This window comes from Sinohyriopsis cumingii, chromosome 18 (genome assembly GCF_028554795.1).
Source record: "Sinohyriopsis cumingii isolate HCF-2022 chromosome 18, ASM2855479v2, whole genome shotgun sequence".
Taxonomy (NCBI): domain Eukaryota; kingdom Metazoa; phylum Mollusca; class Bivalvia; order Unionida; family Unionidae; genus Sinohyriopsis; species Sinohyriopsis cumingii.
This window is the reverse complement of record NC_142978.1, coordinates 27214783-27230846: the sequence shown is the minus strand read 5'-3', so window position 1 is coordinate 27230846 and position 16064 is coordinate 27214783. Positions and strand designations below refer to the sequence as shown.

Sequence of the window (16064 nt, the reverse complement as noted above, 5' to 3'; positions counted from 1 at the left end):
AAGAGCTTAGTGATAGGTCTGGTCGGCCTAGTGTCAGGATAATGTGATTGGGTGGGACATCGTGCTACATGTCTGCGGCTTGATGCCCCAGTGCTAGACATCACTATAAACTGGCACATTGCAGACATCGTAGCGATATGACTGAAAAATTGTTTAAGCTATGTTAAAAATCAAAATCACTTCACATCACATAAGATATTGCATACAAACATACAACAATAAATGCCAATATTATTATGCTCTGTACTTCTTCCATTCCAACTTTAATGTGCTCTCAGATTTTTTCCTCTGATAACTGTTAAATATTCAAATTTTTTGAAAATGTATTCCAAACTTCGGATTATCTATTAAACTGGACTTAGGATGATTACATGTTGGAGTTAAAATCTCCAACAGAGACTCCATTACACACAAGCATTTGTTTCTGTCCCTTTAACCAATTAACATAAGGTAACTAACGTGAAATCTGCCTCTTGCCAGTTCTGTGCGTGTCGGTCATCTTGAGTTAATTGGATAAAGATAAGTTTGTGTTGTTATAATGGCTTTTGACCGACAAAAATGATTGTCTATGACAACAACATTCATAATGATTGAATGAACAAAATATCAATAGTCTTTTGACACTTTTTGATTAGCTATCTGAAAAAATAACAGAACTTGCCTCTAAGACTGTCAGTTATTTCTCCAGGATTTCTTAACCAAATACCAGCAAATTTGATGGCTGGATATCTAAAGTGGAAGTTTTTGATTACGTTTAGCTTGCACTTTTAGACAAGACCTCCTGAACCACTTATTGCAACCACCTATAGAAGCTATTTTATTGAATAAACATCCTGAGACAAAAGCAGTTTTGAAACCAAACTACCCTGGCATACACGTTTTTAAAAGTGCTGTCCCTGGGTCCCATATATGTCTTAATGGAACAGCCCCAGGACACCGTACACCAGTGTTAATGCATGTTTCTCAGTTCTCAGTCTATCAGAGGAAAGTGTGATCAGCTGAATGTGGAAGACTGTATCTACCTTCATGATTCATTTAAAGGAAGATAAGCAGTGGAGTAGATATATGCTTGATACCAAACCTTTCCAAGTTTTTCAGTGATGCACATACAGAATGCACATCCCGAAAAAAGAATGAGAAGGATAAAAGTGTAAATGTGGAAAATTTGTTCAGGTCACAATATCTGATTTTTGGATATCTCTAATTGTTGTCCCCAGATTTAGTAAACACAAGATGTAAAATTTCTTTCTCCATTCTTCCTTCTGTAAATCTATTTTACTTTCATTTCCCAAATGTAACTTCAATTATTATTATATTTCATCCAAATTTGGTATGCACCTTGATATTGATGAGACTTTTGCAGAGTTTAGGTGTCATTGTTCTACATCATTTCTTGTAATGTAACCTCAGACTGTGTCACGACCCACTTCAGCTTTTCACACAATAACTCCATTACTGTTTTTTGTACTTCTACTAAAGTTGTTATGAAGCCAGCTATTGATCAGGACTATTTTATTTATCAGCATTCTTCTGACTTTGTTTTCAAAATATTGAAGGGCAGGGTCAGTGTCACTGAATGAAAATTGGGTTTGCAGCATAACTTTTGTTTTAAAGTAAGTTGTCAGTTAAGACTATAAAGATTTCTGCACAGAAGTCTGGTTCAAGACCGCATACCTTCACTAAAGCTCTATGTCACTGAGACCCATTCATTAATAATTACCAGAGTTATCCATGCCCCACCAGTGCCAACACGGAACTATTAAACACTTGATTCTCTTTATAACAATATATTGATACTTGTGAGTTAGACCCACACCAATGAGAGTTCATGGGGGAGGGGATCTGACCTGTTTGAGATGTGCATAAAGAGTAGATATTATTAGGGTGACACATCACTTTCTTTTTTATGTCTGGCCATCAATCAATAATAATAATAATGAAGACTTAGTATAGCACCTAATCTTTAGAAGCTCTACGTGCTTTACAACATTAGACAACACCTATAACAAAAAAAAAAACAATGATATGATTACAAAAAGTCAAACACCATGAAATTAAAAAATATAAAACATGCTGAAAATTTTTAAGGTAGGAAACATTATTAAGTCTTTAAATTTGTTCTTGCAGTCGAAATAAGTTAGTTTTAAGAGCACTCTTGAATGAGATCACTGTGTCTTTGTGTCTAAGTTCAGTGATCAATTCGTTCCACTTTGCTGGGCCCTGGTATGCAGAAGAACGCTGTCCATATGACTGTTTTCATAGTGGGAATAATGAGTATACAATTGTCAGAAGAGGAGTGTAAGTATCTTGCTGGTGTGTACACATGGGTGAGGTCGGATATGTTGGACTGGAAATGTCAGTGAAACGTAGCATAGAGAACAAATTTTGTCTTTGATTCTGGATCAAAATGGATAGCCAGTGTAGGCTACAGAGCAGCGGGGTGGTTTACTCTGATTGTGGTAATCTAAGGATGATCTGAACAGCTGTGTTTTAAGTTTCTGGAGTAGATATTGAGATGAACCAGACAGAATTGAGTTACGGTATTCCAGTATTGAATGTACTAATGATCACACATGTGTTTTAGTGGCATCAACTGAATGATATTTGCAAATGGAGCTGATGCGTCTCAGCTCAAGATATGCAGACTTGCATATGTTGATAACATGTTGGTGCAATGTGAGAGTACTGTCCAGAGTAACACCTAGGTTTCGTACTGACTGTGTGAATTTAATGTTGGTGTTGCTGATATTTATTGTATGAGGTAAAGGATGTGAATGAAAAAGCCTTTGTGTTGTGATCAAAATGTCCTCAATCCATTAACACTTGTAACCACCATAGCTCTGCAACCCTTGTACATAAATGGATACTATTTGGTAGGTGTACTATTTCATGCAGATTTGATCTTTTCAGGTCCTTTTCTGGCAGGAATTATCCTTTTTCAGCTATAAAAGTCACTTTCAGTAGATCCTTTTTATCAGCATAGCTCAGGAACCATTTAGCATATTCTAATGAAATTTGGTGTGCATATTATCTGATATACCTAGATTTATTTTGGTTTTGTCTTGTCGCCTCCATTGTGGATCAAGATATAGCTCTTGACATGGGATGATGCTTGTAATTGACACAACACTGGAATGATTCAAAGTATACTGATACAGTTTGGTTTGAACATTATCTTATAAACTTACACATGCTTTTTATGGATTTTAGTCTTGTTTAGAAGAGATGTAGCCCCTGATTATTTGTCCTCCTGGCTTCGGTTTCTGCAAAGTAACTTTACTGGAAATGTTTGAATCCAAACAAATCTGGCATGTGGTTTTGGACTGATGAGACCTTGAATGAATTGATTGCACACACTATGACACACTGAAGTGGGTGGTATTATATAAAGGTAGACAGAGGTAGCCTACAATGAAACCAAATAATCTGGATGTTCTAGTTGCTCTACAAAAGAGGGAAAAACCCTATTTTTTTCCCCCACCTAAAATTCGGCTATGGTCAGAATCCTATTTTGTGTCCAGATTTTAGACTTTTTGGCCTCAGATGTAAGGCAGACCGGTCTGAACTGCACACAGACAGATGAACCTTTGCAAAAAGTAGGATAAGGTGGGCATTTGGAATAAAGAGTGTTTTCGATATGAAAATTATGGGTCCGTTAAGCTAACAAAACATAAATAAACTTGATGTATTATGATGTATTCATAAATAGGCCCCAAAATGTATTTCCTACTCACATTTCAGGCAAAAATGACAAAAACCACCAGGGGTTAATGAGTAAAACATGGATAGGATAGAATGTGCCATTCACAGCACAGTACCCTTGTTTAGCATATATTATTATGTTTAAGACCCTACAAAGTAAGGTAACGTGAGCAGACCCATTGCAGCATACATCTCTAATAGGTATAGTTTACTTAAATTTGCCCTTTTATGTTCTAGGTTGCAAAGGAGATATGGGTGTGTGAACATCAGACCATCAAGAAATGGAAGGGCGACATCTTCAGTTACAAAGAGTACTTGACCAAGATTGTTGAAAAAGAGAATGCAAAACTGACCAAATCGATATGAAAGTCAAACCTTAGGAATTTTAATTCAAGCCTCTTGTGATATTGATTTAGAACAATCCAGTAAACATAAATTGCTTGTTAACAAGGGGGTGGGGTAATTTAGATGGTCTTTGAAAGAAATTTGGGGGAGGGAATCAAAGGTAAGTTAATGATAACTAAATTACATTATGCCATGAGTTTGTTCATTCCACATATGCACACAGTTGATGTCCAAAGTTGGCTTTTCTAGATAGTTTTAAAATCTGTGCCTGTGAAAATGCACAATTTTTTCAGTGGTTTTCATTGTTCAACCTTGTATGATATTAATCTTCCTCTTTACCAGAATAAAGTCAAATTATCATTTTTTGCTCACTCTGTAAGGTGATCTTATTGTATGGTCATCTGTTTGTCAACATTCTTGTTACTGCTTTAGAGGCCTTTTTTTTAAATAAAAAAAAAATTCCCAACATTAATTAAACTTTGAATACATTTTGATATCATCAAGATCTCAGAAGAGTATGGCTATTAGCAATATCTTTGTACATAAATATGGTGGTCATGAATCGCAATGACTGAACTTGCTACCACATTAAAGGCTTTATTTCTTTATTTTTAGGAAAACTTGCAGTATATGTTTAGATCATGAGCTCTCTGAAAAGTTAATTAATGAGCAAAATCCATGCATATTAATGAGCTGATCTTGCATAAATTTCACTAAAAGAAAGGAAGGGATTTAATCCTGATTTTGACTATTGAGAGTCACGAGTTTTGGGTTTCACAGAGTTCTCCCTCATTCAAGAAGTGCAAACCAGAGTTTAAAAAAATATTCCATAATGTTGGATACATTTCAGTAGAACAATTAATACAATTTAGCAAAATACTACACTTTATGGATTAAAATAAATAATTTGTAATTTATAACTGTACTCAGGTAGCAATCGAAGTAGTAATTGACTTAAAAATGAGTTTGTGAAACCAATTACTATGATGAGACGCTATTATTTTCAACCATTGTGAGTGGACAAAGAGATAGCAACTGTGGGAACATTTGATTAGCTCCACTAGAGATGATGTACTATTGCAGAATAACATAAATTCTATATAGTATTGTAATTATGGATCAGAATTTCTTTACACAATTATAAACATTAGTTTGTAAACAATTGTTTTGTTCATAATTTTTCTTGACTCCAAAAAGAGCTTATTTCTTGTTTTAAAAAAAAATATTTAGGTTATAAACTTTTCTGCAAAGAATTCTTTATTTTAAAAAAAATGAGCACATTTGAAAGCAGATGTGGTTTGGTTAAATATTGTTTGACAGTTGTTAGTACTGCATGGTACAGAACCTAATACATTTGTCACTTGTATGCCGTCACATATATTGTGCATTAAAATTACAATATTTTTTTATGTTAAGTACATTTACTGACAAATTAAGTACATTTACTGACAAATTATTTAGCTTCCAATAAACAATGATACAGTTTACCCCAACATATTTTTCTTGAAATGCTTTCAAATTTTAAGTACCTAGAGGAAATAATCTAGTAAAATTAATTTGGATGATAGTTTACATAGGTTGTGCTCTTTAAAACTACATAGGGTTGCTTAGTGATAGGGTCAACTGTTGTGTTTACTGGTTGAGTGATATCAGGAGCATGTTTTATGGACATTTATGTCACAGTGTTTTTATTTATGGTGCATATGAGGGATTGGCTTGATGTTAACAAGTCACATGTATTTATTAACATAGCTATCTTGTACTGTATGTAAATAGACACAAGGTCATTTTACAGTTGTGTCTATGCCATGGTATAATTGTTAACATTATATACATCATATGGGTCTGAAATGGCTATAATTCAGATTGTCAGTTGGATTCCAGCCACAAATGACATAGACCCTGATCTGCTGTCACACAATACACCAACAGATCAGAGTCTGTTTAGTTTGTTGTATTGATTACTTCCAACAGACTGCACAGACCCAAATTTGCTGATGCATTATGAAATGGAAGATCTGGGTCAGTTGGATCCAATTTTTAAGCAAGTAGATACAGTACAAGAAAATTAGACTACTTTTTTCTTGTACACAGGGTTATCTCTGGTTCATGAACAATGAATGTTATTTATCACAATAGTTGGTGTTTATTCTCATCAGATTTATGCTTCATGGAAATTTTTTTTGATTTACAACCTAGATTTGTTGCATAATTGCTGCACACTTACAGTAATATTTTTAAATCTTTTTTGCAAAGTGTAAGTGAACTGAAACTCGTGGTGAATGAAGCCCCAAGATTTAAACTATTTGATCAGTTGGTATAGTGTAAATAACCCAGTGAAAGCACTTTGCACATTGGATGGGTACAGCTTTGCATTAAAACAGATAGCATTTTATCTTGACTTCATTTACATTAGTTCTTCATTTCATGAATTCATGTTGTATTTTTGATTGAGCTGCTATAAATGCTGCAAAGGTCTGACATGGTGGACATATTATCTGTCTGCCCCTAATATTGTATCCATCCAGCATAAAATTTGTTGGTTCAATTTGTTCAAGAAAACAGAATTTAAGGTCAATATCCACCATTTTTGTTTCATTGTATTATTTCAGACTAGGTAAAACTGCATTGTATGGGAAACCAGGAGACTGAAAACCAAGGTCAAAGGTCAAAACTTGGGTGCAGTTTTATATTTGGATGACATGGAATATAACATGTAGCTGCTGATGGTTAACAGGTCATGGTGGTAGTGGTCATGGGGGTGGGTGGGCAAAATATGGATAGACATTACACATTGAACCAAATCCACCATCCTTGGGGCTCGTGTGTGATGATCATGGTTAGGCTTTTTGTGATATCAATTTTGACATCTGTATGAAGGGTCTATATCTTCTGTTTCCATGCATTGATTATCAGATTTAGCACATATTTGTTTAAAAGAGAAATGGATTGGTTAAAAGGTCAGAGGTTTATGTGCTGCAACAACACCATCACATATTCAGTAAATGTATGTATTGTTAATTGTAAGTACGTTGTCATACATGGATCATATAGTAGACATAGTCGTAAATTTAATGAAACTTCTCCAGGCATGTGAAAAGTCAGTATGGTCAGCAAAATGACAGCATATTGTCCATCCTGTTTCATATAAGATATATATATATATGCCTGTAAATTGGGTTCAACTGCAAATAACAAAAACCCTGATCTGCTGTCACATAATGTGCTGGCAGATCAAGGTTTGTGCGGTTTGTTCTAATGATTAGCTTTAATAAACTGCATAGACCCAGATCTATGTATCATACAATGACCGGTCCTTATCCATGCTGTTTGCAGTTGATTCCGACTTTTACACACACACACACACACACACACACACACACACACACACACATATACATACACATATATATATATATATGGTAATTTCTCAAGTACCTTGATATATATTTGACCAATCAAGACAGTTTCTGAGTAAGATTTGGAGAAATGTTTTATGATGGAGGAGTATGGTTTGTATTCAGATCTGTGCAAATCTAGTTTGCAAGATCTCCACACATTTTGTCATGATGTTATTACAGGAGTGTTTGATTAGTGATTTTCATTTTCTCTGTATATTTAACAGAAGTTCTCGTCTTTATACATGTTTTAATAAAGGAATCGAAAACACCAAAAAGAAGTTTTGACTTTAGTTGTGCATAATCAATATATTAACACCTTTTACAAGGTCACACAACTGTCTGGTAATGGCAGCATTTTTTATATTAAGGGTAATTTATCATTCTTTTTTAAGAAAAATTTACCTTGTTGGTTATACTGCTTGTTTTGATGTTGAAAACTTGTGGTAACAGAACCAAAAGCAGGTTGCTCCCACCTTGTGACACTGTTCATGTGAGCCACAAAAATTACTCGTGTTAAAACACCAGGTCACCCTGTATTAGAGGAATTTAGACATTTCTGAATATATGAAAACACAATATAACTGTTCTCATAAAGCAAAAACTAAAAGATGAAACAAGTAGCAATTATACAACAATGTACATGTAACACCTGGGAGGTATTTCAGACATGATTTGTCTCCGTTTTAAAGTGGAATTCCGCTTTTCTCCTTAACTTGAAACCAATTTTTCTTCATATAGTCCAGTTTTCTTTTATCATCTCCGATTCAGTTTTTTTTTTTAAACGGTCTGTTCTCTCCCATTCTGCAATGATCCTTATAACGTATTCGTTCCATATATTAAATAGCCCACGATTCTCGTAAAGAGTATTCTGATAGGTCAAAAGTTTAAATTTATCCAATGAATCTTCATGTAATGAAATTTGATGGCAATGGAAAGAAGAGGCGTGCTTGCAAAAAATGGCATCCCGAGTTGTAGTCGTACAATGTAAGACATAACACATGTTGGTTTTGTTTTATTGCTGTGTCTTACTATCCAAATAATGGTCTTGTGTAGCATGTTCCAATGTCGTTGACATCGGAATAAGTAGTCAAAGTTTCAAGAATATCACACACATCTAGCAGCATATATCAACAATCTTCCACTAATTTTTGTGTAATTTAATATACTTACTGAGCTGTCTTTATCCTGGCAGAATGAAAATGTGACACTAGCAAATGGATGCATTTTCATGTTCTGTTGACATACATTTGAATTTGTTGCAATGTGACAGTAGTTGAGGTATGCTTAAGTAAGTTAATGTGGCAGATATATTTCTTGATCAAAACAAAATGTTGCTTTACAGTTCTAGTAGGCATAATATATTTGTATTCATTCGTTAAAGAATAACATTTCAACGTAACCAGATTTCGGCATTCGCGGCTTTCATCGCTTTCCAGTTAATTGAAATGTAGGCCAATGAAACTTGATAACAGGTCCATTTCTTTTGTGAAAATTTGAATTTATTAGAGAAAAGACATCAGAGTAAGTAAAGTCTGACTAAAACATTATGACTTTACTTTATAGAAAAGTGAAGTTATTTTACAGTTGTGAGATTTATGTAACTTTCGTTATGATGTTAGTTGACATCAGATCACACTAAACAGAGCTGTTAGCAGGAAGACCATGAAGCCCAAAATATAAATATCAGCGTCAAGGTCTTAAATGTAGGACTAACCGAGTTGTTGAAAGAGATCATGACACAAGAAGGTTTAAAAAATGTATGGAAATCTGAATGGCTGGAGCAAAAAGTCAACAAAATTTTAGTTGGTCAGTTTATAAGAAAACTGAATACTAGAGGACTGGCATTTTTTTTTTTAAATTAGGCTCAGAAGGCATCTGAAAAAAGTGCAATTAATAACTTTAAGAAGAAAGATTTCTTGCATGAGAGAACAGATGTAGCTCTGTCAGATTATATGCACTGCATGTCGCCAATACAAGCACCAGCTTGAAAGGAAAAAGGCTCTCATTGAGAAGGAAAAGAAACGATTGCACATTGAGCCAAAAATGTCAGTAAAAAAGGAAGAAAAAGAAATCTTTGCCAAAGCCACAAAAAGAGCTGGACTGGCATATCAACAGGTTGTGTCCATTGGAGAAAAAGACGGGTGAATGTATGGGATTATTTGTATATAGTTGGTGTACTTGGGTGTTTATTTTACAGATTTGTTGTGAAAAGAGAGAAGTATAATATATTTGCTGCAAAAATAGAGAAATTATTGTGACTTAATTATGATGTGAACACTGACATGCACATAAAACAACTTCATGATCAATAGTATTTGAGAACAAATTCATGTTGAAAATTTTTGGTAAGTTTGTTAGTTTTTCAAATGACTATTTTATTATATATTATGATCCTAATTTGCACCAGTACAGTTTTATATGACTGAAAATGGCATTTTTGGACTAGGAACTACTTGTCAGTTATTGGGTTGATATGTTCTGTATTTCACCTAGGTATGTTTCTGACTCCAGCTGAAATATATAAGCAATGAAGCTGCCACCTTGATCATGTATGTGTTTGTATGTATATGAAAGTGGCTGTTGTACACAGGTTCATTTTTTAAATATTTTTTAAACAAATACCATGCACCAAATATGATAATCATTATTATTAGTATAATAGCAAGATTGTTTTTTGTGTACTGTACAACAGAATCGTAATCATGGGTACACACTGTTCATTTCCAAATTTCTGTTCCACATGATCACTCTATCCTGCTCACCTCATCATATAAATGAAATCATCACAGACTTAAAAATGTACATCAATCTTAATTTGTTCATGCTATAAAAACAATATCTGATTTAGTTGCTCATGCCAAGATTAAAAGACTGCTAATTGAGAAACCTGTAATGAGCAGAAAATCAAGAGGCCATATATGTACAACCCAAGAGTGATACAGAACCCTTTAACATGAATGGTTCATAATTCTCCATAATAAAATCAGACTATATTCATTTGTGATCCATGAGCTGAAATTGTACCTTTACAGACGTTTTGAATACTGAATGACCTCTGACCCTAATCAAGCTTTTATTCAGACATAGCTTTAATTCACAGGTAAATGGATGGAGATATCTAACTATACTTGCCACAAGAACACCAAAGCTGACTTCTATTTTTGCTGCAATAACAACTATTTTTTTCCTACCATCCAGTAAACAGACTGCTTTGACCTAATGTTATGACTGTCATCTTAAATAAGAATAAGAAGTGAAACAAACAAGTTTTGAAAAAACTCAACAAATAAATTTATTTTTCTAAGCTACAAAGTACAAATTTAAGAAGAACTTGCAGTATTGTGAATTAAATCCCAAACAATCCTAAATGTTCCATCACAAGTCCAAAGTAGAGTATTTCAAATGACTTCCAATACTGAATGTGCTGATGTACCAATAGTCTTGAATCAGTTGCTGTACCAACAGTCCTGATGCATCGCATTCAGGTAATAATGTCTTTGAATCAATTCACAATGATCCCAAAAAAGCAATTTAGTCCAAAAAGCCAATGAGCACTTTGTAATTCAATTTAAATAAATGGTTCCTCTAAAATTACATCTGGACATAACAGTGGATAATAAACAGACTGAACTTAAAGGAGGAATAAATAATTTTGTTTACTACAACCTTACGTAAGAACTTAAGACACAATAACCAGGATGTGGATCAAATGTTAGTTTACAGAACATTCAAGGGTTTTTAATGAGGCTAGGCACTGAATTTAGATATCATTAAACAACTTATTTATAACTTACAAACATGACAAAACTCTGGTAAGTCACAACTACCCTACCCTCAATGATAGAAAAAGGTCAAGCTCGCAATAAAAATAAAATGTATATCAATGATAAAAATGACTTTTCAAATTTCACATGGACAGCTTTTGAGATGCACTGTCAACATGACTAGTTAACAATTGCAAGTGAGATAAGAAATGTTTATACATTTCTTGTGATATTCCTTTGTTTAAACAGTGACCTCAAGAAGCAATAATTTAGTTTGTGCAGACTGAATGGTAAATGTAGATGTACTCTAGTGACCACTTAAGGCATGGAGAAACCAGTTTGGTTAGGAAACAACTGATCACAGAAGGCAGGTGACCATGACAGGACATCTGAAAAGGAGAAATTAGAATGACAGTCGTTAATAAGTGCAAGCTGACGAGTAAAGGTGACCATTAGGACAGGTTTTACTGTATGTATGTGTGTGTGTGTGTATATATATATATATGGGTTGGTTGCAGCTTATAATTTCCACCAATTCATTTATTTGCTGCAGAGCAAAATAGGCCTCGAGTCTTAGTCTTCGGCTGAACTCTTCTGTGTCCATTTTCAATTTACCTGTCATATGTGTCATATGTCTTTGAGCGGGGACAGAAACTGAAACCTTTCGATAAAAGTTTTATTTCAGCCTCCACAAGTTTTACCTTTGAGATACTGACCACTGTGTTAGTAACAGTTTTGATGTCGAGTGCTTATGAGTCCTCCTTTTATCGCAATTTTTTTTTCTTTAATTTCAAATTTTGTCAATTTAAGTTTCTTCATAACAGTGATCTGGTTGCAGATCATGGCTTCTAAGTTTTCTTTCTCTGACTTTGTTTAGTTTTGCAAAGAGTCTTTGTTGATACTTATTTAATTTAAAATAAAACAGTTGCAACTGTTCCTCTGTGAAAACTGAATTCAACTTCTGTTTTAATTCTCCGATGGTTGCTGATATGACTAGATATTGGCGATTTAAGATTTCCCTAAGTAGGGCTGTGAGTTTCATGGATGCATTATGGGTTATTTTATTGCATCTTTTGTTGAATCTGTTTGAACTCTTGCCAATAATTTGAGGCTTGACACAAATTTGAAGACCTTTAGTGACTGTTTGTTTCAAGGAAATGATGCAAGAGAGTGCAACAATGCTTTATACGAAGCAAGGAATTGGTTTTGTTGCATAAAATTTGGAGTGTTTTCTGTATTGGTTGAGACATTGTCTCCATTCTACTACATTCAGCAATTGTGTAAATGCAAGAAGGAAAAAATTGGAATGTATACACTAACACAACATCAAATGCAGAACTTAAAGGGTGTTAAATCACACCAATTGTAGATCATGCCATATGAGGTGGATAATATAAAGAATACAAATCACATGGCGAATAAGTCCTTTCAAGTGCACTGGATCCAGCAAGGGATCACATATGTGAGGGATTGATTAAGATAAATGCAATAACCTGACAAAAAACAGTGCAAAACTATTATCTAACTGGCCTGAGCTCTTTCGACTCTTAATGAGTCTTTTTCAAAGGCAAATAAAACAGAGACAAACAAATAAAACAGAAAAACCATTGTGTTTGCAAAACTTTACATGACTTTCTACAGGAATGAAACCTTTAAATTTATTATATTTCAACTAGTTTATTTCAACTTGTTGCAGATGACCTATAAAATAATGGGCCATAACATGTTATTTTATGTAAATGCAAATTGTATCCTGGATAATTCCTTGTTAAAGTAGTAATTATTGGCCATTGGGTCACTAATAATCAAATTTAGATAATTATTTCAAAGAAAATGTGTCGGCTGCAAAAAGATAATTTTATTTGCACATGACTGCTTTTCTAGTCTTCTTTAGGTTTCATTCCTGTAGAAATAGTCATGTAAAGTTTTGTGAACACAATGGATCTTCAGTTCTATTTGTTTGTCTTGTCTATGTTTTGTATTTGCCTTTGAAAAAGGCTCATTAAGAGTAGAAAACACTCAGGTTAGTTAGATACTAGTTTTGCACTGTTCTCAGTTTAGTCCATTTATTTTAATCAATCCCTGACACGTATGATCCCTTGCTGGATCCTGTGCATTTGAAAGCACTGTTATTTGCACTGGAGCACTAAACTCAACCTCCCTAGAAGAGCTCAAAATAATAACGGGATAACTACCACTACAACTAAGAAGAAACGAAAGCATATTAAGATATGTCGCACGAGTTTCGATCCACAAAACAAGCCACCCCACCAGGAAAATTATCCAACAAAGTAATATCCCTTTCATTAGAAAACGGAAACCACAACCACCCGGTGCCAAAAAAAAACCAATCATGAACTAACAATAGATCTCATCCTACCCCCCTACAAGCTGAACAATGCAGTTACCCCGACCCAACAACTTGGACGGGAGGTAACTCTAACTGTAACACGATAGCCCTTACTTAATGGCAAGAAACAAGATCAGGTACATGATATAAGGACCAAACTTCTAGCCGAACTAGAAGAAAAATACGTAGGGTACATCAAAATATACACCGATAGCTCAAAAATCACAATCCGTACAAAACTACTGAGGCAATAGTGTGTGATGTGATGTGATTTGTATTTTTAACGTAGCTTTAACACTTTTTCAGTCATATCGCTACGATGTCTGCAATGTATCAGTTTATAGTGATATCTAGCACTGGGGCATCATAACGCAGACATGAAGCATGATGTCCCACCCAGTCACATTATCCTGACACCAGGCCGACCAGTCCTAACACTAACCTTTTAATGCTGAGCGCCAAGCGAGGCAGCTGTCAGTACCATTTTTGTAAGTCTTTGGTATGACTCGGCCGGGGCTCGAATCCACGACCTCCCCATCCGAGGCGGACGCTCTAACCACTACGCCACTGGATGAGGCAATATTAATCCCTGAAACCAACACAGAATTCGGAGCTAGATTACCCGACGTTTGCTCCATTTACACAACCGAATTTTGGGCTATTCTTGAAGCTCTAAAATGAATCCAACTAACAAACACTAGACAAGCAGTTATTATTAGCGACTCTCTTAGCGTCATCAACTCGATTAAATCAAACCACTCTATCACAAGAAGCAACTGATGGAAACCAACCACTTCATTAAACAACTGCTAAATAATAAACATAGTAGAGTTCATGTGGGTGTCCTCAGTAGTGAAGTGGGACGATATAGGGACAATGGAAAAATACATTACAGACCCCCCTGGGACGATATAGAAACAAGATTTATATGGACAATGGGAAAATACATTACAGACCCCTTTGTGACGATATAGGGCACATATGGGAATTGAACATGAGAATGTTTAACATGGGTGGGACTATACAGGGACAAAAAGTATTGTGCCTGTATTGGGACAAGGAAAAATACAGTCAAAATCATAGTGGGCCTGTATAGGGACAAGGGAAAGTGGAGTCTATATAGCGTCTGATGTAACGGAAGGGGAGATTGTTAACACTGTTGCAACAAGGGGAAGTGACGTCACAGTACTGAGCAAAGAGCGGGTGTACAGATATAACACAGACAAGAGACAAACACTTGTACAACATTTTTTGTTTTTAATTTGGGAGGCAAGAAAACAATTTCTTTTCGAGGCATATGAGTGGCCCTCAAAAGGGCCATTGGGTTCTTCTATTTTCTCCAGTTCTTCAGGCATCTTATAATTTTTCCTAATATTCCTTTCTTCTTCTTTATCTCTGTCTCTGGCATCCAGTCAGGATGGCCTTATGGCTCTGAATTTCTCCTGTATCCTTATCCAGTTGTTATTCAGTCTTTCAAATCTTTCTTTTGTCTTTCTGTTCTCCTTTTCTTTCCTTTTCTTTGCCCACCTTTCTTTTATCTTCTTCACTTCGTCTGTCAGCACTTTCCTCATCAGTTCCTCTGCTTTCCTGAGTTGGTCTAAACTACACGTCACAAATGACCACTCACTCCATTCCAAGATATCTTCTAGGAAGCACCTGACTCTCGTGACATTATCGAGGGCTTCCTTTAAGCTACCTACTCTCACATACTGAGGGTCAATGAATCTTCTTAATTTTTTTACATCCTCTTCTATCATACCATGGAGAAGTTCCGTGGCTGCTTTGAGACTGGTCACTTGTCTTGTCACAAAATCCTTGGTAACTGGATACCTCCATTCATTCTCAAGCGTTTCCACCACGTATGTCCCATCCACTATCCAATACCAACAGTCCTTTAGTGCATTGAACAGCTGTATGCTCATCTTCTTTGCTTATTCCGTAGAATGGCTCGAATGACGAACGCTTTGAGTTTTATTTGTAAAGCACAGACGTGAAGGAAAACATCGCCTACTTCTCTATTCACATATTGTCTACTATCCACACAAAGGTGAGGAGACAAAAAAAAACTAACCACAAATTTACTATCCACACACGGGAAGAAGCAAAACAAACACAAAATATACTATTCACTCACGCAGAGAAACAAAAACAATAAAAAAAATATACTATCCACACATGCGAAGAAGCATAAACTAACCTCACTACATACTATCCACTCACGCGGAGAAGCAAAAACGATCAAAAATATACTATCCACACACGGGAAGAAGCAAAAAAAGAGGAAAAAAACCCCACAAAATCTACTATCCACGCACGCGAAGAAACAAAATTAAACCCAAAATCTACTATCCACACACGGGAAAAAAAAACAAACAACAAACACAAAATATACTATCCACACACGCGAAGAAGCAAAATTTAACCCAAAATCTACTATCCACACACGGGAAGAAGCAAATAACATAACCCAAAATATACTATCCACACACGGGAAGAAGCAAA

The 16064-nt window shown here is 35.1% G+C and overlaps 1 protein-coding gene across 1 annotated transcript in view; it reads left to right on the top strand.

The window, feature by feature from the left end:
* Positions 1-7726, top strand: part of LOC149776270 (ATP-binding cassette sub-family F member 2-like) — a 55318-nt gene extending 47592 nt beyond the window's left edge. The window contains exon 14 of the mRNA XM_089942705.1: positions 3940-7726. Within this exon, the coding sequence (XP_089798831.1) occupies positions 3940-4068 (129 nt within the window). The 3' untranslated portion in view covers positions 4069-7726. The remainder of the gene's footprint in view (positions 1-3939) is intronic.
* The last annotated feature ends 8338 nt before the right edge of the window (positions 7727-16064 follow it).